Here is a 27559-nt window from a genome sequence, read left to right on the forward strand (position 1 = left end):
TTTTATGTCCACAAATTTTTTCAGTTATCATAGTATTTGGTATATCGGTGTAAAAAAAAAGACCTCTAGTGGTGAGTTGTGTAATAAAGACCTATAGTGGTAAATTGTGTAATAAAGACCTCTAGTGGCTAGTTGTGTACCCTGCACTGTGTAATCTCAGGCGGTAGAAATACCTTTGAGAAGTGAAAACTGACTGCAGTTGCTTTTTCCTCAACGATCGTGGTACGACAACGTGCATTTATATCATAACGTATTGTGGTGTTCCCAACACAGAATATTAACCAGTGTGGTTTTATTAGTTTTGAATATACACAGATCAATGTGATTGGTACTGAATAAGGTGGAGGTCATCTATTGGTTGTTCCTGAAGAGTATATAAGGCAGAATCGCCACCAGGGCGTTCTCGTGGTACTCCGCTCTACTCTGGATAGCTAGGTTGTTACAGTTTAATAATAAATATACTACGTTACTGTCATAAGTCTGCCGTGTGCACTTTCCAGTTATCTACTTAAACGGCTTAGAACATGATTAGTGTTTCATACGTACGTTAACACTTTGCTTTGTATTTTTAAACACCAAAAATATGAACTAGTGCTTTCTCAAACATACTTTTTTTATATTCAGCCTCTAAACACGTTTGCATATTATTCTGTCCTCGTAACTGCGTCTGAGCAAGGCTGGACAGATAGCTAGCAAAAAGAATCTTCAATAAACCCGTCTTCAACAGAGTGTGGCTTTACTGGTTTCAACACTGTAAAACTGCCTCGCACTTGTAAAACTGTCCTCGCACTTAAGCATATCAGCTCCTTCACGCCTCAGGGCGCCTACGCTTCCGATGGCCTTACGGTCGCCCCATCCCACTTCTGACACCTACTACTACTACTTTCGGCTGCTCCCGTTAGGGGTCGCCACAGCGGATCGTCCGTTTCCATTTCTTCCTGTCTTCTGCGTCTTCCTCTGTCACACCAGCCACCTGCATGTCTTCCCTCACCACATCCATAAACCTCCTCTTTGGCCTTCCTCTTCTCCTCTTCCCTGGCAGCTCCATATTCAGCATCCTTCTCCCAATATACTCAGCATCTCTCCTCCACACATGTCCAAGCCATCTCAATCTTGCCTTTCTTGCTTTGTCTCCAAACCGTCCAACCTGAGCGGTCCCTCTAATATAATCGTTCCTAATCCTGTCCTTCTTCGTTACTCCCAGTGAAAATCTTAGCATCTTCAACTCTGCCACCTCCAGCTCCGCCTCCTGTCTTTTCGTCAGTGCCACTGTCTCCAAACCATATAACATAGCTGGTCTCACAACCATCTTGTAAACTTTCCCTTTAACTCTTGCTGGTACCCTTCTGTCGCAAATCACTCCTGACACCAATGTAGCGAAATCGGGGGACGACGCAACCACAGAAAGTGCCGCGGCCGGGAAGCGAACCCGTGTCGCCCGCACCGCAGGAGGCATCGCTAACCGCTCGACTAAAGGGTCAGAACCGCAATCCAGCGGCCAAAATAGCAATGGCTTACTATATGGATCGATTCGCACAGGCCTTTTTATTATGTAGGGACCTGTACTTGAATAAGTATCGGAGGAAGCATGTGGTAATCTGCAGCCCTTCCCGGATCGGCAGAGGGGGTGGAGCAGCGACCGGGACGGCTCGGAAGAGTGGGATAATTGGACGGGTACCATTGGGGAGAGGAAGGGGGGGTCAACCACAAAAAAAAGAAAAGAAAAGAATTAACCAAGCACTGCTCTGCCGACGAGATCATAGCATATAGATTATTGACTTTTGCAAACTGTTCTCTTCTCTCACATGTCTTTTCTCTCTCTGAATGATGTCTTCTCCTTTCTCTTCTTCTGTGTATGTGAATGATGTAAGGGGAGTCTCCCTTGTGTGCACGTGCAGTCTGTTCTCCTTCCAGGTCTCCATGGTGATGGTGGTTGCCACCTGGACACTGCTCTGCATCCCCCTCGTCAAATTTTCTGTTTATGTATCTTCTAAATCCATATAATTTTTCCATTTCCATTTTTCCATCCATTATCCAAACCGCTTAGCCTGCTCTCAGGGTCGCGGTGATGTTGGAGCCTATCCCAGCAGTCATTGCGGGGAGACACCCTGGACAGGCCGCCAGGCCATCTCTCTCACACACACACACACACACACACACACACACACACACACACACACACACACACACACACACACACACACACACACACACACACACACACACACACACACACACACACCTAGGGACAATTTAGTACGGCCGATTCACCTGCATACATGTCTTTGGACTGTGGAAGGAAGGAAACCGGAGCATCCGGAGGAAACCCACACAGGCACGGGGAGAACATGCAAACTCCACACAGAGAACGACCTTTGTCGTCCCCAAGGTTGGACTACCCTGGGGCTCGAACCCAAGACCTTCTTACTCTGAGGCAACTGCGCTAACCACTGTGTCACCATGCCTCATATATATTTCATATTATATAGTTTATAATTCCATTATAATTCTTTTATCCTCTTTCAGTGTTGTATTCTGTAAATTGTGTAAACACAACATCCATTGCACGTTGTTCGTTTTGGGAGAGATGCCTCCTCTGTTGCTCCCCCTGAGGTTTCTTCCTATTTTTTCTTCCTGTTAAATGATTTTGTTTGTTTGTTGGGGAGTTGTTCCTTATCCGATGCGAGGAGCTAAGGACAGGATATTGTGATGCTTTAAAGCCCACTGAGCAATTTGTAATTTGTGATATTGGGTTATACAAATAAAATTGACTTGACTTGACTTGAATTAGCAGTTAGATTCAGCAAGACAGAAATCAAGAGTATTATAACGTGCATGGATAAGAAGACACGCTGGCCGCTGGTTCGTGGGTCTGAGTCTTTAGTCGAGCGGTTAGCGATGTCTCCTGCGGTGCGGGCGATACAGGTTCGCTTCCCGGCCGCGGCAGTTCCTGTGGTTGCGTCATCCTCCGAATTCGCTACGGTATCATTAAGCAGAGGTTGGAGGAAAGGTGGCAAAATCAATTGGAGGAAGAGAGGAAATGGCGATGGTTTTACGGAGTTAAAAGGAAAGTGGGAGAAATGAGGAGTGCAGGAAGGAACAGGAGAGAGGAGACAATATCTAGACTTAGATTTGGAAACACTGGACTAAACGGTACACTGTTCATAAAAGGCAAACAATACAGGCAGACGCGACTACTGTGGGCAAGAAGATATATTAGAGTATTCCTTACAAAAAAAGTATACTTGAAGTTAATTTTATTAACTTAAGTAAAGTTCAAGTATATTTCCCCAGTATATTTACTATGTATACTAATATCAGTGTACTAGTAGTATACTTGATATAAGGCAAAATATACATCAACTTGTCTGTGTACTTGTCATTATAAGCAAAGTATACTTAAGTATAATTGTGTTTAGGATATCTCTGATAAGTGCTTAAAAATTAAACCGAAAGCGTACTCAATGATTTTTAGTTTAAAATAGGTATACTAATAGCACACTTGAATAAACTACTTTTTTGTAAGGGATGTTATGCTACACTGTCAGAGATATGAGGCAGAAAGAAGGAATCTGATTCAAAACCTCCAAAAGGAAGAGGTAAACTTAGACTTAATAGAAATTCTACAAAAGAGCTCAGAAAATAAGTGTTATCGAATTTTATTTCAGTATCTTAGAATAACTAGTTTTGATTGAGAAGATATGAGGGTTGTTTTTTTTTTTTTTTTTTTTTTGACGTAGACATTCTGGTCCACACTCCATTCCAGCTGGTAGCGATAATGCACTGAATTGTTGTTTGCCGTCCGCCAATAAACCTAAAAAGAGAATGAAGAAGAATAAAAACGGGACTTTTACTTCCGGAACCCGGGCGCTTCTTTTTTTTTTTTACGACACCACCGACCGCGGCATTGTTTGTACGTGCTCGTGGTTTCGGCTTCTGGCCGCCCAGTATCGATTCAGAAAGATGTCCGTTTGTGAGTTTTTCTGACGTCCAGCGTTTCTTAAAGCCGTGATAAAATATCAAACCATTTCATAGCTTAGCTAAATCGTCTCCGTGTTAGAATTAAGCTAACGCAACACCGCTAGCAGAAAATTGCTAGCTAGCTAGCTTGCTAAGGATGAACTCCAGTACGAGTGTGGTCCAGGTGACCAACGTGTCGCCGAGTGCCTCCTCAGAGCAGATGAGGACTCTGTTCGGCTTCTTGGGGAACATCGAAGAGCTCAAACTCTTCCCTCCGGAGTGAGTACTTCACATATACACGCATTTCTTAAAGGCCGTCAAAGTGGTTCCGCACCATGGCGGATAAGGCCCCGATCACAGCGACCCGGGTTCAGATCCGGCACGGAACTTTTTGCTGCGTGACCCCTGTCACTCTCTTAACCCATTTTACCGTCTGTCTGTTTCCTGTCAGATAAAGGCTCAGAAGTCAGAAATTTATCATTAAAAGCTAAAGAAAAGAAAATGTTGGTGTACGCGGCCCGCCTGGCCTTTTTTTTTTGCGGCCTTCCGCTGCTGCTTTGGCGCATGTAAGCAGCAGCAGCGCCAGTCAAATCAGGGTCTGTTTGTTCTCTACACGTCACAGGCTAAAATAGAAAGTGTGAAATGACTTTTGTTTTGGCCATGTGATTAATAATTAAAGTTACATTCTCCCCTCGATGAGTTCTGCGTTACGGGAATTAAATTTAACCGTTTTAATGCACTTCCCTTCATCCCAGATGTTCCTCTTTTGCACATGTTGTAGAGGCGTTGTAGTCTCCTAATTAAAGGGTGTTCCCTTTGTCTAATTTTAATACATAAAATTACACCTGGCAACTGTTTTTAGAACACTGCTATTGAGTTGGAGTTTGACTATGATGTTTCGCACTTCAGTCATTTGGCATTATCGAGAGCCATAGTGAATGCAAAAATAAAATAATCACACTTTCTAGTAACTCATATGCAACTAGTTGCAAGGAAGGCTGGTATATAGAGGTGTCTGAGCCAGTTTCCAAGTGGTTTGAGTGATTTAAATTTTACTTTAAGGTGAGAGCACAATTCCAGTGAGTAGCTGGAGAAGTTTTTGCTTGCATTTATTGAAAAAGATAACCAGAGAGATGATCCTTACCCTTCCCTGGTATCCCACTTGAAGGTATGTCTTGGGTCCCTGTTTGTATTCTTTGCACAACATATTTGTATTTTTTTCCAGTGACTCTCCCTTGCCTGTGACTTCACGTGTCTGTTTTGTAAAGTTCCATGAGCCTGAGTCGGTCGGAGTGTCCCAGCACCTGACGAACACCGTCTTTGTGGACCGAGCCTTGATTGTTGTTCCATTTGCTGAAGGTGGGTCCCTGTTTCATTTATTTCTCATTAGTCGCTGCATATAAACATGCACTAAACTGCAAAGGTTTATTTGATAGAATTGCAAACACTTATCAGAGTAATTATGAGTGATTCTGGCTAAGAAATGCTTTGCTGTGTTTGGCAGTTTAGGGTTGATATGTGCCCATGTTTTGCAATCAGGTGTTTTTTGTAAACTTCTCTCTCTGTTATTTGTGTTGTGGTTTCCGTAGTCATTTGCAGAGACCCCCTTCCTTGCTGGCTGTAAGCGGTCCTCTGCTGCCACCAGGAGATTAGAAAAAATTATGGCACCAGGCTCACAAGCCCCTTCTCACTGTTGCTCTGTAGTAAAATGTTAACCTTTTCCTCTCTTTTCAAGGCGTCTTTTCATTAAAAGATTAGCCACACAGTGACTCTTAGCAAAATTAGTTATCAGGGCACTCACCTCTCATCAAATCTGAGATTAGTTGATTTGAAAGATTTTTTTTTTTTTGATCTGTCAGTCAGTGGGCATGTACCAAACACAAAGCATGCAAGGTAGATGAGCTGATGACTTATGCATGCTAGAACAGATTTGGAAGGTGTGTATTTTCACGATCGGTAGTCATTTCCAGTAGATACACTGGAAGACCGTAAACGCTCATGCCTAAGTGTTTTTGGCTTTATCTTGCCCCAGATGTATTAATTCTGTACACTGTGCATCTCTGTTCCCAAATTTTAACTAACATTGGAGGTAAAAATAGTCTGTCTTAAGGCTCTGCCTGACGTTGCAGTGAAATGCCTATCAAAATCAGTCCTTTCCACACATGACTCTGAAAGGGTTGAGTGAATCTCACGTTAACGGTGGTGTTTCTTTTGTTGTTGTGTTTTACAGTTGTTTTTCCTGGTTCAGCCAGCCCTATATACCAGGCCCTGCTGAAAATGCCACCAACAGTTTTGTCTCCTGCAGCCTTATCCTGTTTCTCAAGTGTCTTTTCTGTTGTGTGTGTATGTGCGTGAGTGTGTGTCTCTCTTTCTCTCTCCCCATAAAAATGAAACTTATCAGATTCAAAACTAGCCTACTTTCAGATTGCACAACCATGGATCACTGCCCCTGTAAAAAAAATGTCCCTTTTAAGTTTAGTTCTGAGGTTAATTTCTTTCTCATAGGGCCCATTATTCATGCTTCTATCAGGGCTTTTGCTGGCAGTCACCCTTATTTGACAGAACCTGTTCAGTGTTTCTGAAATGTTTGCTGTTTTTAGCACATTACTGTCAACTAAAAACTAGCTGTACTGTATTTGTACTGTAAGTACCCGCCGTGTAAGTGTTGCGATGAGCGTGTATTAAATAGCCACCAGCAAAAGCCCAGAAAAGGGAACGTGACTCGATCCTTTTCTGTTATTTTACTGGTGACGGTAAGTGACGCCTCATAAGTGATTAATTGTACCTCACTGTCTACTCCCAAATTATGAATCTTGTTTTCTGTATCTCGATGTTTTTGTGTGCTTTATAGCGAAGCAGCCGACGTGAGTCGCTTGTTCATAAAACATCTAATGAAAAGTTGACAGCACACCCCACTGGACAGCCGGCTGTGCTTGCTTACGTTTGGTTCATGACTTAAAAAACAAGTACAGGTGATAAAATCTTGGCAGTGTTGACCACAATGTGTATTGTGAAAATGAAATCATAACTGCTAGTCCTACAATCATAATTTGAAGAAAAGAGAGATAGGGATCAACCTTTTCAGACAAGACAAAAAGTACAATGTAATGTTTTTTCTTCTGTTTGTTTATTTATTTATTTATTTTTGCCACATATCTCTTGTGGTAAGGGTAGTTAGTGAGGTGGCTTGTCTGTGAGTCTTGTCTGAGTGTGGTGAATGTTGAATGGGAACCTGCACTGATTTCCTTGTTCTTCTCCAGGAGTTATCCCCGATGAATCAAAAGCTCTGTCACTGCTGGCCCCAGCCAATGCTGTGGCGGGAATGATGCCTGGGGGAGGGCTCCTCCCGACACCCAATCCATTAGCTTCAGTAAGTGTTTGTATTTATGTCTTCAAAACCAAAGCTGGCTATCTCACCAATCTGAACATTTGTCCAGGAAAATCAAGGGTCTTTGACATTGTGCCCAAGGCTGACACCGTATCAATACTGGGAGTTTCCTTGGTGATGGAATTGCTCTTGTCTCAGTGATCCTTTGCATTTAACACTAGAACGACCGGGATTTCACTCATACCTAAAACGAACATGGGCTGTCAAAACGATGCCGGTTTTTAAACTCTATATTCTGTCAAGATAAATACCCAATTGAGATATTAATGCATTACATATGTTAGTATGTCTGTTGGGAAACGACTGACACCAAAATTAACATTTTAACAAGTATAATACTATTTTTAAACAATTTAAACTTCAGAGAGACATGGTCGAACTTGAACAGCAAAATTTAAAAAGTGAAAATATTATCTGAAAAATAAAATGGAAAATACATATTGCTAATCTAACAAACGTAACAAGGTCTATAAAACGTGAAATTTAAAAAAAGAACTGAAACTAACCATTGAAACAGTCCCCAACAACGACTGAAACTTAAAAACTACTAGAACGACCATGGGCCGTCAGAATAAAGGCCCACGGGTTGTCAAGATCACGGTTTTCAAGATAAATACCCAATTGAGATATTAATGCATTACATATGTTAGTGTAATGTGTCTGTTAAGAAACGTCTGACACCAAGATTAACATTTTAACAACTTTGATACTATTTTTAAAACAATTTAAAATGGCTGCTGTCCAACACTTGTAAATACTGCGATGCCTCGGTGGTAGTCATGGTGCGGCTGTAACAGCGTCTGTAACCAGACATGTTGACAATAATCAAAAATCAAGTTTAGACTATTACTCTGCACTGGAGAATGCTAGTGTGTTTCTAGGACAGAGCAATGAACTTCATGAAGGAAATTATGCGACCAACACACGCCATAAATAGTGACATGACGCACACCATCATGTGCAAATTACAAACGGTCTTTTTGACCGCTCGTGGTCGTTTTATGTAGATCTTATAACTTCTTTTGTGCAGATATATGCAGTGTTAGGAGCATTCGTGGAGCGGCAGGTCTGTATCTTTTTTTTTTGTGCAAAGTTATTAAATTTGAAAATCCAAAACCGTCAAAATGACGGCTTTGGTTGTTCTAGTGTTAAAGAACTTACTTAAAGAGCAGGGTAACCAAATTGACAGATTTGCTTCAAAATACTTTATAAATGTGGGAGATGTATTGCTGTTGACATGTTAAAATGTGTTGAACCATGTATAGAACTGATTTGCGGAGTTAGACCGTTTTTGGGTATTTTTCCCGTTTTCCTTTCTTGAATTTTTGGCCGGCTTCCTTGGTGACGTCGCCGTCTTCCCTTTGGTGCCACGCCCCAAGAGTCTGAAACCAGTGGATGCTGCAGATTTTTACACGTTTTTGAAGCTTTGTTTTATATACTTCGCAACATTTTTAATCATACAGAATTGGCTGGGTGGTTACTGATATGTTTTCCTGGGGTATGGGTATCCCAAAACACAGATTTGAGCTCAGTTACCTGCCACTTTAAGTAAGAAAATAAAAGGTGACAATGAAGAAACTGCTGACACCAGGCAGGCGAAGCAGGACATTTTAAAAAGCAACACTACTAATATGGAGGTGGCTAGAGGCAAAGATACACTGCTGTTTTTAAATGAACTGTGACAACGGTCAGACTTGAATTGATATTTTGGTTATTGGCTCACGCAAAATCATTCAACTGGTTGTTGAATCAGAACTTTTAACAGTCAAAGTCTTTATGCATTCTCAATAATCCAGGTAAGAAAACCACAAAGTTGAATCAGTTCATCTGGACACAACAGTTATTGAGAGAAACGTTTCATCACTCATCTAAGTGACCTCTTCAGTCTCAACTGACTGCAGGTATCCCCACTCCTATAAACAATACAGTGGCATAACGACCGAAAACAATCGGTTTCATGATCGTTTCATATGCAATGGAGACAAAGAGGTCACTTAGATGAGTGATGAAACTTTTCTGTCAATAAACGAGTCCAGATGAACTGATTCAACTTTCTGTGATTTAACATTTAATTTATTATGTAAGACAGGGATGGGCAACTTTGATTATAGAGAGGGCCACAAAAAATTTTTCCTCACTATCAGAGGGCCAGATTGTGGCCGTGCACTTCCACCAATGGGATACTGTAACCCCATCACTCAATTAACTAATGATACCCTCTAGTTTAAGGAAAAGAATAAAATATATACTGACAATCAAAGTTTATTATACCAACATTTCTATTTAATGAGCTTAACTCAGAAACAAAACACATTCCTCACATTCCTGAGTGATATACCATTATTTCAGTACAATGGGGTCTCAAAAATCATCATTCAATAATGGTACAAAAGTTAACATTCACACTAAGTGCAACAACTAATATTAATGTTTGTAGTGTATTTCTACTCTGCAGTTCCATTCCATGACATGTTTCAAATAAACATGCATTTAGCTCAAAATGGCAAATGGGCTGCACTTTATATAGGGCTTTTCTAGTCTACCAACCACTCAAAGTGCTGTTTTACAATGTATGCCTCACAGTCACCCGTTCACACACATTCATACACGGATGAAGCCATTGAAACTCACCCACAGGTGGATCAGTATGAAGTTCTTAATGAGATACCTGTGGCCTCTGCTGCTGGCGTACAATAGATACATAGATGGATTGTTTTATTAGCCACATGACCAAAGCCGGTGGAATTTGTTTTTGGTACACTTTAAACTCTGCAGCACAATACATACATGGACAACAACAGACACTCCACGTATTGTCACGAACAATACAGTTACACAATAACAGCAATAAACATATCACGTATAACAGTTAGGTGAATGGCGGTGTTTATGCCAATGGTATGTGAGGAAGGGACTATAGGGAGGAATTCAGAGTCCTTATGGCTAGGGGAAAAAAACTGTGAAGCATTTAGTCTTAGTGGACAGTGACCTGTAGCACCTCCCTGAGGGAAGGAGCTGGAAGAGGTCATGAGCATGATGTGTGGCGTCAGAGATGATCTTCCTTGTTCGCTCAACAATCTGGTTAGTATGTAGAGATTCAACTGAATGGAGTGGGTTGCCTATGATTTTGGATGCCTTGTTGACAATCCGCTGCAGTTTTTTCCATGTTTGACTGTCTGTGCCGCTGTACCATACTGTAATAGAAGATATTATGATGGACTATAATGAATAAAACGGAACGAGCAGTTGATGTTTAACCCGGTATTTTTTAAGCTGCCTCAGAAACTAAAGTCGTTGAGCTTTTGCAATGATGTGTTCCGTGTTAATTTTCCGCTTCAGGTTATTGCTGATGTATGTTCCAAGGAATGTAAACGAGTCGGTGGTGGTGATGGGGTCTCCATTCATTTGTATGGGTGTTTTAGGATTTGGCATGCTCGGAAGTCAATAATGAGTTCTTGGGTTTTGGCTGTATTAAGCAGAAGATTGTTGTTTGCGCACCAAGTGACAGCTTGGTCTACTTCAGTGCGGTACTGGGTTTCATCATTGTTGGAGATGAGGCCTACAATGGTTGTGTCGTCTGCCTATTTTATAATTTTCGCATAGCTATCCGTGGATGTAAAGTGGGTGGTGTAAAGTGAGAAGAGACGGGGAGAGAACACAGCCCTGAGGAGCACCTGTACTGAGGGTAAAAGGGTAGGTTATTAACCTTCACTCTCTGTGGCCTGTTCCACAGGAAGCTCCGAATCCAGTGGCATATGGCTGGGTCAATGTTCATATCCAAGAGTATGGTAAAGAGTTTGAGTGGGTTGATGGAGTTGAAGGCGGAACTAAAGTCTGTGAACAGGATGCGTGCGTAGGTGTTTGCTGATTCCAGGTGTTGCAGGGCATGGTGTAAGGCTATGCTAACTGCATTTTCAACAGACCGGTTGGCTTGATAGGCAAATTGATATGGGTCCATCATTGGGGAGGTGCAAGATTTCAAGTGTGACAAAATGTTGCGCTTAAATGCTTTCATGACCACAGATGTTAGGGCAACTGGTCTGAAGTAATTGAGGCAGGTGATCTTTGAGGACTTTGGCACAGGAATGATGGTAGAAAGTATGAAGCACTGTGGGACTGTACATTGACTTAGAGAGGTGTTAAATATGGTGTAAAATATTGGGGCCAATTGTGCTACACAATGGCTCAACAAAGCAGGACTGATGCCGTCTGGCCCGGCTGCTTTCCTAATGTTCAGCTTCTTGAATGTTGCTCTCCTCATCCTCCTGGATGCAGAAGGGTGGCATTGGAGTAGGAGTAGGGGGGATGGCTGGTGGAATAGGTTTTTCAAGGCTTGCATATGACTAATTTAATTTATCTGAGAGGTTATGGTCATTATCTGGAGGGGAGCAGGGGCGTTTTTTTGTAATCTGTCATTTCCTTAAGTTTTTTCCATATTGCTCTGGCGTTACTGGAAGAGAATTGTTGTTTGTGTTTTGTTGCGTAGCTGGACTTTGCTTTTCTTATTGCAGCATGCAGCTTATACTTGGCTGTTCTGTACTGATCCCTGTTTCCGTTTTTGTATGCCCAGTTTTCTTTGTGTAGGAGACGTAATTCTTTGGCCAACCAGGTTTTTTTTTTTTTATTGACGTACAATGTCACGGTTTTGGTAGGGATGCACATTTCCTCACAGAACTTGATGTATGACGTCACTGTGTCAGTGAGTTCATCGAGGGAGTCACAAGCTGCTCTAAATATATCCCAGATAGTGCATTCAAAACACCCTTGAAGTGTTTCAATGGCATCCACAGACCAGGACCTGACAGATTTTGATGTTTTCTTGATGGATTTAAGCTTTTTTCTGTATTTTGTGATGAGGAGTAACAAAGTGTGGTCTGACTTCCCCAGTGGAGCCCTCGGGAATGCACAGTAAGCATTTGAAATTGAGATGTAGCAGTGATCCAATGTTTTGTTTTCTCTGCTATGGAAAGTGTATTGTTGCTCATAGTTAGGTAGTTCAAGGGAAAGATTCATATGGTTGAAATCACCTAACATGATGACAGATGCGTCAGGGTTGGAGTTTTCAGTTTGCTAATGGCTGTGTTAGCGTTAGCTTGTCGTGGAATGTAAACTGCAACTACTACAATTGAAGCGAATTCTCTTGGAAGGCAATATGGTCTGCTTTTCAAACTGATGAATTCAGTATCATAAGTGCAGTAGCGACAAAGGATTGTTGTGTTGTTACACCAGCGCTGATTGACCATGAGACAAATGCCTCCGCCTTTTGACTTGTGAGATAGTTTGACTGACCTGTCAGCTCTGAAGATAGTGAAGCCAGGGGGGGTTACCGCTTGATCAGGGACCGATTGATCCAGCCATGTCTTGGTGAAGCAGAGGGCTGAGCAGTCTGCAGTATGTCGGTTTGTGTTGATGACAAAAGTTCATCCATTTTGGAGACTTCCAGTTATGCGATGTAGGTAGAGGACGCATGGCTGAGGGCTCCCAGTCTACTTTTTGACAAAACTTGTTTTACCTAGCTTTTCCTTTGAGACTTTGACAAATAAGGTCTCGTAAGACTTACTTTAGCGATATTTTGCGAAATGAGCCACTGTAAACGTGCCAAACCAGCAAGTAGCGTCGACAAAACTCCAGCTAATGCTAACCGTGCATATGCTAACGTTTCCAAGAATGCAGTCGAGAAGCTAGCAGCGTTTGCTAACAACCCTTCGACAACGACAGAAACCGGAGATACCACAGCTGATATGCTCATTTCCATGGATCAACTGTCTGCAGAATTCGAAAAGCAGAGGTGGTCACTTAGGGATGTTGTTTCTTCCCTAATCCAAGAGTCCACTAAACCCCTGCAAGCCTCACTGGACTCCTTGCAGGCGACAGTGAACTCGTTCCAAAAGCGCCTTACCTCTGGAGTCTGTAACCAGCAACAACTTTGAACGTTTAACTGCAGCCGAGTCCACCATCAAAACGCTCCGAACCCAAAACCTGTCTTTGCAGGACCGGATCGACGACCTCGAGAACCAGAATCTCGGAGGGCCGATCTCCGTGTACTGAACATTCCTGAAGGCAGTGAGGATGGTAAAGATCCGGTGAAGTTCATGTAGGAGATGCTGATGCAAATAATGGGTCCTGATGTTCTTTCTGCACCGCCTGAGCTGGAGAGAGCACACCGGACCCCGACTTTCAAATCCGGCCGAGGAACATCCCCCCCCTTATGTTCCTGGTTTGCTTTTCCAGATTCCAGCAGAAGGAAGCTGCATTGCGCTGGGCCAGGAATCACGAGCTGAAGTACCAAGGAGCAGTTATAAAGGTTTATCAAGACCTCAGCACGGCACTCGCTAAAAAGCAAGCCGCATTTAACGGCATCAAACAAGCTCTGTACCAAAAGAACGTGTGGTTCCACTTACTGTACCCGGCCCGGCTGTGCGTGATGTACGGAGACGACTAGCACACCTTTGACTCCCCTGATGAAGCTCAGAAGTTTTACGATCAGAAGATAGCTTAAAAAGTAGGCTAGCAAAACGGCTGTTTTGACCCACACTGGTTGGAGACTGTTGATTACCTGGACTGATTTGAAAATGGGTAGGGCTATGTTTACCATTTGAACTCACCCTCTCAACAGCCCTGGGACTGAAGGTATGGTATTATTGCTGGGCTACGTTAACTCATTTCTGTTCAGCTTACTCATTATAGAGACGTCGTCTACCCCCTTTTTTCTCTCTTTTCTTTTCTTTTTTGTATTGCCATCATTGGTGGTGCCTTCATACGTATATTGATTGTTCACCTGGCCTACAGATGTTGTTCGGTTCAATCTTTAATTTACTTTTTTCCTTGAGTATGATAAGCTCTTAATATTTCATTGCTGGGAGCCTTCTTTGTTGAAAGAGTCAGGTTGTATTACCGGAAGGACTTGGGAATAGGGCTATGTAGCCTGCAGCTTGCCTCAGAGAGAGGAACAAGTATAGGCTCACTTTTAGTTTCGTTCGTGTTTGGGATGAGGGACAGGGTTATGGGAAGGGGCACCCCTAGTTTTTTTTTTTACAATGTGTATTTTCTTTTGTTTTTCTTAGAGAGGTTACTCATGAGGCTGTGCATTCTACTACAACCACTTATTTATCTTGTCACTGTCATCACTGCTACTCTACCATTCCTGGCTAAATATGGAAAATAGAACTAGTAAGGCTGGTGTATGGTTCATCAGCTGGAATGTAAAAGGTTTCAACGGGCCTGTAAAAAGAGCTAGAATATTCAATCACCATAAATATTTAAATTGTGAAATTGCATTTCTTCAAGAAACTCACCTGTTAGTTAAAGATCAAGTCAGACTAAGAAAAGGTTGGGTGGGACATGTGTTTCACTCGAATTTAAATTCCAGAACACGTGGAACAGCTATATTGATACATAAAAAATTCAGTTTAGTGCATCCACTGTTATTTCAGATCCACAGGGACGCTATGTTATGGTGTCTGGGTTCCTTTTCCACAAACCGGTCATTTTGGTTAATGTTTACGCCCCAAATTGGGATGATGATACATTTATAAAAAGAGTCATGTCATTAATACCAGATTTGAACTCACAACAATTGATCTTTGGTGGTGATCTGAACTGTGTAATTAATCCAGTACTAGACCGTTCTAATCCTAAATCCACAACCCCTTCAAAAATAGCCAAATTACTGTCACTCTTTATGGGTCGGATAGGAGGTGTCGACCCTTGGTGTTCCTTATTTCCACAAAATCAGTCCTTCTCCTTCTTTTCCCCAGTTCATCAATCGTATAGTAGAATAGACTATTTCTTCATTGATAGAACGCTTCTCCCCTATGTCACTAAAACTGAATATATGACTATAATCGAATCAGGTCATGCCCCTGTGTTACTAGATATCACATTTCCTCTTAACAATTTGGAACGCTCTCCTTGGAAATTAGACAAAACTTTATTGGCTGATAAAGCCTTTTGTGTATTGATATCTAAAAAAAATTGATGACTATCGAACTCAATAAAAAAGATATTTCCCCATTGTTGCTTTGGGAAACATTGAAAGCTGTAATCAGGGGCGAAATTATGTCCTATTCAGCTAGATTCAATAAGATGCAAAGGCTTAAACGGGACCAGCTCATTAAATCTATAGATACAGTGAATGCTCTGTACTCTACTGCCCCTTCCCCTGAGCTTATGTATTTGCTTCACTTGCCAGATGCAGACTGATGTGACTTTGAGGCTACATCTTGTATCTTATCATCTCTCACAGCCCTGGTCACTTCCAGCTCTCCTCTTTCTATTACACACTTTACTAACAACCCAGACGTCATGATATGGTTTCAATTTAGATGGAACTTTGGGTTCAAACATAGTCTTAGCATGAGTCCTATATGCAATAAGCAACTTTTCCCCCCAGCTAGATTAGACTCTGCATTCTCTTTTCGGCAAAGACAAGGTATTTCTAAATTTGAAGACTCTGCATTCTCTTTTTGGCAAAGACAAGGTATTTCTAAATTTAAAGATATGTATATAAACGGTGTATTTGCAAGCTTTGATGACTTATCACACAAATTTGGGCTCCCTCGGTCTAGCTTATTTCGATATTTTCAAGTCCGCCACTTCCTTCAGAGCCATGACCCCAACTTTCCAAACTTATCTTCAGTCTCAGGTTTAGATGGTATGCTAGAGATCCCTTTTAATTCTAAAGAACTAATTTCAAGGATACATGATTGTATAGCTTCTCTTAAAAACATAACTCTTGCTAAGATTAGGGCAGACGGGCAGCCGAGCTTGGAGAGGACATGGATGAGGACAACTGGAACTGTGCTTTACAAAAAGTAAATGATAGTACTTCCTGTGCAAGACTTAAGTATAATACAGTTCAAAGTCCTACATCGTGCTAATTTTTCTAAAGCAAGACTAGCTAAGATTTACCCTAATTCAGACACAAGTTGTGACAGGTGCCATAACACCCCTGCCAACTTAACCCATATGTTTTGGTCATGCTGGGCTCTGACAACTTACTGGTCTATGGTTTTTAAATCGCTGTCGGAAGCACTTGATATTGATTTCCAACCCAATGCAGTAGCAGCTATATTTGGAATCACAGGTGGGGAGCACTCTATAATGAGGAAAAGCCATAAACCCATCATTGCTTTCACGACACTGCTTGCTCGCAGAAGAATTTTATTACATTGGAAATAAAAACACCTACCTAAAGTGTCTATGTAGTTGAGTGATCTGATGTATTTCATACAGTTAGAGAAGATTAAGTACACTCTTAGGGGGTCCAGTGACAATTTTTTCTCCATCTGGGGTCCAATTTTGACATATCTTAGCAAACTAAAAACTTTGCCTGATGACCTAAGATATTTAGTGTAGGCCTATATAACATTTCACAAATAGAAGTGTTTAAACATATTCATTTATTTTTCCTTCCCCATATCTTTATTTTTTTTCTTATATACCAGTTACCAAGGATTGTATATTCTAGGGATATTGTGGATATTGTATTTAAATTGTATCGAAATTGTTTCTGCCTTGGACTGATGCAGGCATGTATGACTGTGAATATGTATGTACACAGTGACATTGAACATGGCTAAATGTGACCTCTTTCACATGTAAATGTATCTTTTATTATTACTGTGTATGTGTTATTATCTTATTTTCTTTTTCTGCTTCTCTAGGCGGGTGCACCCCATGTTTTGGTGGGTGGGAAGGGTGGGTGGTTGGGGTGTTCGTGTAAAAGAAAAAGGAAAAATGGAGATAGTCTAATTTCATGCCTATTGTATTTTGCACCTGTTAACATCTCCAAATAAAAAGATTATTCAAAAAAAAAAGTTCATCCATTTTATTTTTGAGGGCTCGCACGTTGGATAAAACCAGTGCTGGTAGTGGGGGCCGATAGGGCCGTCTCCTGAACCTGAAGAAGCACACCTGTTCTCTGTCTCCCTGTGCTAGGTGTATTTCCCTAGGGTGGCAATCCAGTGTTCTTTACAACCAATATATCCTCTGGAATGTTGGCAGATAGTCCCAAATTGCCAAATGTAGTCCTCCTGATGTACAGCAACTCCTTACGGTTGTATTTCCATAGACATGATGGTTTTCTGACATAAAACATAGACAAAAGTACAAGACACAGCAGCAGAGCAGAAATCGGGGCAAGCCTTGCGGCAGCCATCTTGATCTTGATAGACTGAATGTCAATGTTTGTGCATCCAATCTGCATGAGCTGGAACAGTTTCACCTGTCAGCCTGTTTCTCTCTTTTGACTTGGTGTACTTCATTGTTGAGAAGCTGGTCTCACAGGTGTAAATGCTCCCAAACATGCTGGCCATTGACATTGCAAAATCCCTGAGGAGTGGAAAATGAAAGTGGAAAGGTGGATTGGTACAGCATCAGCAGGGAGCTGAGACGGAAGGCAAAGCTCTCGATTTACCAGTCAATCTTCGTTCCAACCCTCACCTATGGTCATGAGCTTTGGGTAGTGACCAAAAGGATGAGATCGCAGATACAAGCAGCTGAAATGAGTTTCCTTCGTAGGGTGTCTGGGCTCAGCCTTAAGCCTTCTACAGACTGTGCGATTTGGGCCGTCTCAGAGGAATGATGACTAAACGTGGCGATATCTTTGGTCGTGGCTCCAAAACAGTGGTCCTACATCGCACTGTGAGACAGGTAAAAAAGATGGCCGTTATTACGATCTTAATAATAATAATGATAATAAATAAAACTTATATAGTGCTTTTCTAACACTCAAAGTCGCTTTACAAAAAATGGCGGTGAAACAAGACAACAGATAAAAATAACACAGACATACAAGGGTGGATGGGAAGGGGGGGCCATGAGAGGGAGAAGCGGCAGCCGCACACGACGCCAGCAGTACTCTTCCACTTAAACAGATACAAAAGGGGACAAAAGTCATGACACTGTCAGAAATTTAGGATGACTATCTCACAATGTGACTGCTGTTATGACCTACGTCTACTTACCAGCCAATAGAAATGCAGCACGAAATGACGCACTGATCAACGCAACACAGAATCTTTGCTGGCGCTAAACGCAAACAGACAGTTAGCATCTGTGACCCAAATGTGATGGATTTAACAAAACGAGCTGCAGCAACTATTGAAAGAACTCAATTCCTGCTTGGCGTCATGTTGCTATACCAGCGGCGTAGATTGATTATGCACGCTGATGTGGCATGCACGTTGATGACGTTTTTATGGACTTGTGTCGTAGCCTGCAATTCATTAGGTGTTATTGTACAGTCTGCATACATCAAACTTTCAAATTTGATGATGTACCCAAGTTTATTAGATCTATATTGCACAGTGTGGCTTGCAATAAACTTATAGGATTGCTAAAATCGCACAGTCTGTAGGAGGCTTTAGCAATAGGGTGAGGAGCTCGGACATCCGGAGGGAGCTCGGAGTGGAGCCACTGCTCCTTCACGTTGGAAGGAGCCAGTTGAGGTGGTTCGGGCATCTGATCAAGATGCCTCCTGGGCCCCTTCCTTTGGCGGTTTTTCGGGCACGTCCAACTGGGAGGAGACCCCGAGATAGACTCAAAGCTGGCTGGAGGGATTACGTGTCCAGTATGGCCTGAGAACACCTTTGGATCCTCCAGGAGGAGCTGGAGGGCATTGCTGGGGAGAGGGATGGCTGGAGTGCCATACTTAGCTTGCTGCCACTGTGACCTGACCCCAGAGAAGCAGCTGATGATGAGATGAGTGGAAAGCAGGACTCGGGTAGTAGTGTCCAAAATGAAATTTCTCTCTCGTTGTGCTTTGCTTGAAAGCAGTGGTCTGACCGTAGTTCGCAGAGTTCAAGCTGCAACTCTGGGGGTTGCTCACTGACAGTAGGAGAGAGGGGGTCAGTGAACAACGCAATTCGTGGCTGCATGGCGTGGAAATCTTGAAAGTGTTCCTTGAACGGCTGCTGCAGTGTCTCTGTCTGCTTTGCACTTGAGAAATATTTTCTCACATTTGGGGACATCTGCACATTTCACAGGTGGGAAAGTGTGCTAAACTTGGATGGTCAGATGAAAAGCCTTATTCGAATGAGGCTAACTTACGCTTAAATGCGTTCATGTGTGCATAGAGCTCCGACACAGTTTGGCCTCTTCCCTGCAACTGCATATTAAGATGCGAGGTAATATTCGCAAGGAAGGCCATGTCGCAGAGAAAATCTGTACCCCTGAGTTTACTGCAGTAAGCGCTTGAGTCACATCAATTGCGGTCCTCCAAGAACACTGGGATTTCAGTGCGCAGCACAAAAACACCTCTCCAAGCACTTCCTGCGGCTCATCCAACTGATCTCAGTGTGCATCTGTAAATCCCCATAATCGGCACTCACTTCATCAAAAAAGAGGGTCCCTTGTAAGATCAAAATGAAATAGGATTTAGCCTATGATAAAAATTCTCACATAGAAAACCCACATTCATAACCATATATTAATAGTAAGCTAGCAGTAACGTTACCCACCTGACATACGATGCAGTGCAATATTGGACAGTCAATGTCGCTCTGTTGGAGGAGCCCGGCGAATCTAGTGCGTCTTCCTCGCATTGACTGTTTGCCATCGGTAACAACAGCTGAAAGCTTGTTTAAAGCTCCCATGCTCACTTACAACACTTTTAACGGCACTGAAAATAGCCTTGACCTTGGTAGTGTCATACAAAGACAATTTCAATAACTCGTGCATTTCAAATGAACTGTCAATGGCTCTTTTGTAAATGAGAAGCTGGCTAACATCCATCACATCTGTACTCTCCAACGCTAAGGAGAAGTACTTGCAGTTATAAATGACTTGTTTTGGCTTTCCCTTGACATGAGTTTGAATTTCAAAAATTCTTCATGTCACTGTGTGATGGGACAGAGAGACAGTTTCAAAGTTCTTAGCCATGTTATCATCTCCGAAAGCTTTAGCCAGCTCTACTGCACATAGCTTCACTGTTTCACCATCTGACAAGGGTTTCTTTGCTTTACCAAGCTCAAGGGAAACAATGTAAGACACCTTGAGAGGACTCCCGTGTAGACGGGATTTCGGTAAAAGGCTTGGATGTCAGTGTATTTTTCCTAGAGGACAGCAATGATAGCAGCTCTGGCACCGCCGATGTACATGCCATATTTGTCTTTGTGTGCGGTGTTGTACTGGCAACCCAAGTTGAAATCCTTAATGGCTAATTTTGTTTTCAGGCACACTAAACACATCGGTTTGCCTTTGAATTCCGTAAAAAGATATTCTGTTCCATCTTGCCTGAAGACATGGGTTTTTGTGTCAAGGGTTTTTTTTTTGCCGCTCATGTCTCTCCTCGTTGCGTGTCATCGCAGAAGAGGCCTGCCAAGACCAAGATGAGACCATGTGTACAATTGGCTCTGCATAACTGTAGTCTACTGACTTCTGGTTTCTACTGCAGCGGTCATACCAGTTTCCTGTTTGTTGGCATGTGCTATTGACAGTGGCATATTTTTCGCGATGCCTGCAAGATTTACCATGGATAAATGTCAATGACAGCATCCCATGATCCCGATTGGGATAAGCGGCTTGGATAATGGATGGATGGATGGATGGACTGTCAACGACATGCACAGAGTTGTCGACAAAGTTTCACCTGCACCTACCAGCAAACGAGTGAAAAGTTTCAGATTGTACATATCAAGTTACGTCCACAATTATGAGCATGAGTATCCTCATCCTCATAATGAGGATGAGTATCCTAGGTGCAGGTGAAAGTTTGTCGACAATTCTGTGCATGTTGTTGACATTTATCCATGGTAAATCGTGGAGGCATCACAAAAAATATACCACTGTCAGTCGGCGGTCACTCGGGGTCGAGTATGACTGTCCTCCTTCTTGGTCCTTGTGGGTCTTCAGGTGGGCAAAGAGGCCGATCCTGGAGCCGCATATTTTGGTGTAGTGTGGGCAGGGGTGGGCGATGGTAATCTTGGGATTGGTTTGGGCCTTTTTGGTGGAAACTCCCTCCTTTTTGAGTCTGCGCTTGTCTCCTGCAGCACGTCGGAGATCATTATTATAAAGTGCAGCTCCTTCCTGGACAAGTTTTCTCCAGGTCGCCCTGTTGGTTGCTGTGTCCTCCAAGGTCTTAGGGTCTATGTGGCATTTTTTGATGTTGGTTTGGATGTTATCCTTATACCTTTTCTTTTGACCATCTGGGGCACGTTGTCCTGCGAGAAGCTGGGAGTATAGGACTTGTTTTGGAAGGCGAGAGTCAGGCATACAGATGACATGGCCAGTCCATCTGAGCTGGTGTTGGGTGACGGTGGCAGTGATAGCAGGAGTGTTGGCCTCCTCCAGGACGCTGGTGTTGGTGCGTCTATCTTCCCAGGTAATCTTGAGGATTTTTCGGAGGCACCTCTGATGATGTGCCCCTAGTGCCTTCAGGTGCCTGCTGTATGTGGTCCAGGATTCTGATCCATACAGTAGGGTGGGCAGCACTATCGCTTTGTAGACCAGAATTTTCGTTCTGGCCTGGAGGTCGCGGTTTTCAAAGACCCTTTGCCTCAGTCTTGAGAAAACCCCAATGGCACAACTGAGGCGGTGGTGTATTTCCTCATCAATATTAGCTTTAGAGGATAGGAGGCTTCTGAGGTATGTAAAGTGGTCCACATTTTCCAGTCTGGTTTTGTCAACAGAGATAGTTGTGGGGTGGACTAGGGTTATTTGTGTTGGGTGGTGGCTGATAGAGGATCTGGGTCTTTTTTATGTTAAGGGCCAGACCAAGCTGCTTGTATGCTTTGGCAAAAGCATCCAGAATGCACTGTAGGTCCTCTTCTGAATGGGCCACGAGGGCATTGTCATCGGCATACTGCAGCTCCATGATGGATATGGTGGTGGTTCTGCTTTTAGCCCTGAATCTGTTGATGTTCAGGAGTTGTCTGTCGCTTCTGTACATTATTCTGACTCCTTGTGGCAGGTGTTTACCCATAAGATGGAGGATAGCAGAAATGAAAATGGAGAACTGTCAATAGCACACGCCAACGAACAGGAAACTGGTATGACCGCTGCAGTAGAAACCGGAAGTCAGTGGACTACAGTTATGCACAGAGTCGATTGTAACAATTGTATGTGCAAGCAGTTGCTCGGCTACAGGTGTCTTTGTGTTTGAGGGAGCGCCCTCTATCAGTGGACAGTATAATTACAATTGGGATTCGGGTCAAATGGCCCACTTGCTTCCAACGCCTGTGAAACCAACAGTTTTATTGAAATTGACCTGCGGGGCATACTGAAAAATTGGAATCCAGTTCAAATGTGGTCAAATGGCCCATTTGCTTACAACGCCTGTGAAACCAACAATTCTGTTGTAATAGACCCGCGGGGTCAATGAGGACCAGGGCCAAATGCAGCCCATGGGCCACCGGTTGCCCATGTCTGATGTAAGAGGTTAAATGTGGCAATTGGTGATGTAATGCTTATTCTGAATATTGCCTTTCACTAATCCGCAATGTTAACCAGTTATCTTGACCCAGTGGGTCCAAAAACTCCCATTTGGTGCCATCTCCTGAGGTGATGCTTAACTAGGGGTATTAAAAAATGGGCTTTATTTATGAGACTTAATTTGTACAGAATGTTAACTACAAATTAACATACAGAATATTAATTTACAGTTGTAACCCGAATGTACATTTCATAATTTACGTTCAAGATATGGAAGTGATCCATGTTATTTTAGTGTTAATTTCTGTTGAAATGGTTTTACAAGGGGCAAACTCTTACATTTTCATGGCGCTTATCTAGTAGGGTCTCATATTGGAATGGAAAGGCAGCCAACTACAGCCAACATTTGCCATATAAGATACTACTACTTTCGGCTGCTCCCATTAGGAGTCGCCACAGCAGATCATCCGTTTCCATCTCTTCTTGTCCTCTGCATCTTCCTCTGTCACACCAGCCATCTGCATGTCCATTCTCACCACATCCATAAACCTCTTTGGCCTTCTGCTTTTTCTGTTCCCTTGCAGCTCCATATTCAGCATCCTTCTCCCAATATACCCAGCATCTCTCCTCCACACATGTCCAAACCATCTCAATCTTGCCTCTCTTGCTTTGTCTCCAAGCCGTCCAACCTGAGCAGTCCCTCTAATATACTCATTCCTAATGCTGTCCTTCTTCGTCACTCCCAGTGAAAGTCTTAGCATCTTCAACTCTGTCACCTCCAGCTCTGCCTCCTGTCTTTTTGTCAGTGCCACTGTCTTCAAACCATATACCATATAAGATAAATATTTAAAATCCCTGAAGGGGAATTTGATAATCAGGAGGATGCTTTTACTAACAGTTCTTTTCTTAGAAACAAGAATTGTTTTACATTTTAACTGGGTGAGCCAAAGGTTATGTAACCCTCAGCCATAGTAGTGCTGTCATGTTCTGCAGTCTGTTGAACTAAACTTTCAAGTGTCACTGTCTGATGTTTTAGATGGGAGGGACACCTTTTGGAGGTCTTGGAGGTCCAAACATGGAGCAAATGGCTGCCATGGGAATGCCTGGACCCAACATGAACCCCCAGGTAAAGATCTGAATAAGCTGTTTAAGGGAATGCCTATTTATACGCATTCACTCATTTAACAAATGATTAGTATCAGCTAGTTTTACAAACCAGATGACTGATGAGAGTTCTGGCCTGCAAGGTTTAAAGCCTCCTACAGACTGTGCGAGTTGGGCCGTATCAGACGAAAGATGACTAAACGTGGCGATATCTTTGGTCGTGGCTCCAAAACGGTGGTTCTACGTTGCATTGTAACGACGGCAGATATTACGGTCTTGTGACTGGAGATAACCTGGGGCAAAAGTCTGACAGTGTTAGAAATGTAGGATGACCATCGCACAATTACGGTTGTTTATTGGCGAGATTCTGGCGATACGATATGTATCACGATACAGGGGTTACGATTCAATATATTGCGATACTGTAATACTGTAAGAAAGGCGATATATTGCAGTTTAATAGACCTTTGTTGTTTGTGCTTATGCTACTTCCTGTCTCAGTTTGCGTTGGAGCGGAAGAGTCAAATGGCTGAAGATAACAACACTGCTATCTAGCAGTCATGGGGTTACACACAACACAAAATGTTTGTCACAAACTTTACATGTAAACAATCAAAAATCGATATAGTGGTTTTGAGAATCGATACAGTATCACAAAAGATAATATTGTGATACTCGAGTGTATTGGTATTTTCTTACACCCCTACTCACAATGTGACTGCAGCTACGACCCACATCTACTAACCAATCAACAGAAATGCAGCACGAAATGACGCACTGATCAAGCGACACAGAATCTTTGCTGGTGCTAAATGCAAACAGACTGTTAGCATCTGTGACCCAAATGCGATGGATTCAACAAAACGAACTAACAAAACGAGCTGCGGCGACTATTTAAAGGACTCGATTCCTGCTTGGCATCATGTTGTTCTACCAGCAGTGTAGATGGATTACACGCGCTGATGTGGCACGCACGCTGATGACATTTTTATGGACTTGCGTTGTAGCCTGTGATTCAGTAGGCGTTATCATCATACAGTCTACATACATCAAACTTGATGTTGTACCCAAGTTTATTAGATCCATATCGCACAGTGTGGCCTGCAATAAACTTATATGATTGCTACAATCACACAGTCTGTAGGAAGCTCAAAGAATGCTTTACTTCGGAAAACTTCATTTAGCATCTTGATTTAACTATAGCAAAACAAGTGTGTACAAAAAATATTGAATCTTACAACTTAATGTCTGGCCCACTGGTGATACCATTTCTTTGATTAACTTACAAGAAATGACCTGATGAGTTTGCTGATGTAGGTTTCAGTAGAAAAATTGGAAGTCCAAATAAAAATTAGTTTTAAAATCACAAATAATTCAATGAGCTTTTAGAAATATCAGCATTTGTATATGTTAAGGGACAAGTCTTAAACACTGCTGAACATCTGTTCACAGCAAGACTGAGTGGTAGCAATACTTGTCGAATCCATTATATGTCATTGAAAAGGCTAATGTCATGGTATGTCAGTTATTCAGGGTTCCTACACATTTTCTATTTCAAATTCCCATACTTTCCCAGACTCAAATTTCCAGACTCCTTGGTAGATTTTTCAGTCGCAGCCAACCAGGCTTTATATTTGGAATGTCAAGCAATCCCTTGGAAAACTTGCATTTACCCATTGTGGCCGTTCAGTCCACACCTATGCAGAAACTTGGATGATGTTCCACTGTCAGTCATCTCTGCCCAAAGAGGAAGTAGACTAAGCGGTGCTAACTATACTCGTATTATTTTCCCTTAACTAACTGAATAAATAGTATCACATTATTGTTCCCCCGATATTTTTTAGTCTCTTCTATAAATAAGAACTGAAAGTGAGTTGAGTTTTGGTAGTTATAAGGCACTTGGGGCATGGGGAACAGCTGTTTTGCAGGCTGTGACGTACAGGCGTAGACGCAGCTTCACGTAAGAGTGTGCGTTCAGTCGCACGCCATACTTCTTGCCTTGTTTTCAGCAACATCAAGCTCACTCTGGACTGCGCTCTCTCACACAGTGGTAAAGATTTTGGCTGTGCTGGCTGCCTGCCTGGTCCAAACGCCATGAAAAACACCTTGCTTGTATGATCAATTTATTTTTAGAAATTCTGAATTTTATATTTTAGAAAACAGAATAGGGGCAATAGTCTGGAAACACAATATTTTTCCATACTCTTATTTTTGTCCATACTTATCCAGACCTGGAAATTATTAAAATAAAATTCCATACTTGACAGTGAACCCTGGTTATTCTTGGGCATCCCAAGTTGTGTACATAACTGCAGGGTTTGTTTCAACACATCTAAAACAAACAAAAAAAGAATCTCCTGCCTCTTCCTTTCAGGCTCTCTCTGCTGACTTCCTGAAGCTCATGCAGTCTATGGACCCTAAGTAAGTATCTGTACAATGACTCCACTCCTCTGATACACACAATGTGAGGACATCAACTGCTGTCAAGACAGTGGTGAAATTCACCGATCCTTTTTGTAGGTTGAATCCCATGGCAGCCGGACTGAACCTGAACCCAGGGTTGAAGGCTGACGCATCCAACAAGGAGATGGAGGAAGCCATGAAGAGAGTCCGGGAAGCCCAGTCACTCATCTCTGCAGCGATAGAGCCTGGCAGTGAGTAATCCCACATTTTTATTTGTCACTCACTGTTCTTTTAGAGACGAATATATAGATGCAGAAATAGTTGCATATATGTACTTTAGATTTGCTCTCTAATAGAGGTAGAGAAATTGTTTATAGCAGGAAGGTCATGAGTTGGAGCCCAACATAGTCGATATGCCCACTCTATCAAAATGCCTTTAACTCTGTACCTCTCTTTGTCGTGAGGGAATAATATGTGGTCCTGAAGTACAAATGAGTAAATCTCCCAGAACTAAGCAAGCATTCCCTATAGGGCTGGGCAATACATCAACTTTTTACATTATATCGATATATAAGATATAGGATGAGACAAAACCGTTTATATCGATATAGTTTGATGTTGCGTTAAAATACATAACCCGTTTCTTAACACTAAAACGACCGGGATTTCACTCCTACCTAAAACAACCATTGGCAGTCAAATTGACAGCCAGTTTTTAAACTCTATATTCTGTCAAGACAAATACCCAATTGAGATATTAATGCATTGCATATGTGTATGTCTTTCAGGAAACGACTGACACCAAAATTAACATTTTAACAACTATAATACTATTTTTAAACAATCTAAACTTTAGAGAGACATGGTTGATTGAACTTGGAATAGCAAAATTGAAAAAGTGAAAATATTACCTGAAAAACAAAACGGAGAACACATATTGCTAATCTAACAAATGTGACAAGGCCTATTAAACGTGAAATGTAAAAAAAGAACTGAAAATAACCATTGAAACAGTTCCAAACAACGGCCGGAACTCAAAAACTACGAGAATGACCGCCCACGGTTTTTAAACTCTTTATTCTGTCAAGATAAATACCCAATTGAGATATTAATGCATTACATATGTTAGTATGTCTGTTAAGAAACTGCCTCCAAAATGAACCTTTTTAACAACTTTAATACTATTTTTCAAACAATTTAACATGGCTACTGTCCAATGCCTGTAAATACTACAAAGCCTCAGTGGTAGTCATGGTGTGTCTGAAACAGCATCTGTAACCAGACATGTTGGAAATAATCAAAAATCAAGTTTAGACCATTTCTCTGCACTGG

General features: G+C 42.2%; 1 protein-coding gene across 3 annotated transcripts in view; it reads left to right on the forward strand.

Moving 5' to 3' along the window:
* Positions 1-3898: 3898 nt before the first annotated feature.
* Positions 3899-27559, forward strand: part of LOC130109511 (serine/arginine-rich splicing factor 11-like) — a 36205-nt gene continuing 12544 nt past the window's right edge. For 2 of the 3 annotated variants that reach the window (XM_056276437.1, XM_056276438.1), the window contains exons 1-6: positions 3899-4239; positions 5186-5319; positions 7221-7330; positions 23757-23846; positions 26199-26245; positions 26345-26478. In XM_056276437.1, coding sequence (XP_056132412.1) covers positions 4118-4239; positions 5186-5319; positions 7221-7330; positions 23757-23846; positions 26199-26245; positions 26345-26478 — 637 coding nt within the window. In that variant the 5' untranslated portion in view covers positions 3899-4117. Of the gene's footprint in view, positions 4240-5185; positions 5320-6811; positions 6933-7220; positions 7331-23756; positions 23847-26198; positions 26246-26344; positions 26479-27559 lie in introns of those variants that run through there. The other variant, XM_056276439.1, reaches the window with a different exon arrangement.

The sequence above is a fragment of the Lampris incognitus genome, chromosome 3 (genome assembly GCF_029633865.1).
Source record: "Lampris incognitus isolate fLamInc1 chromosome 3, fLamInc1.hap2, whole genome shotgun sequence".
NCBI classification, from domain to species: Eukaryota; Metazoa; Chordata; class Actinopteri; order Lampriformes; family Lampridae; genus Lampris; species Lampris incognitus.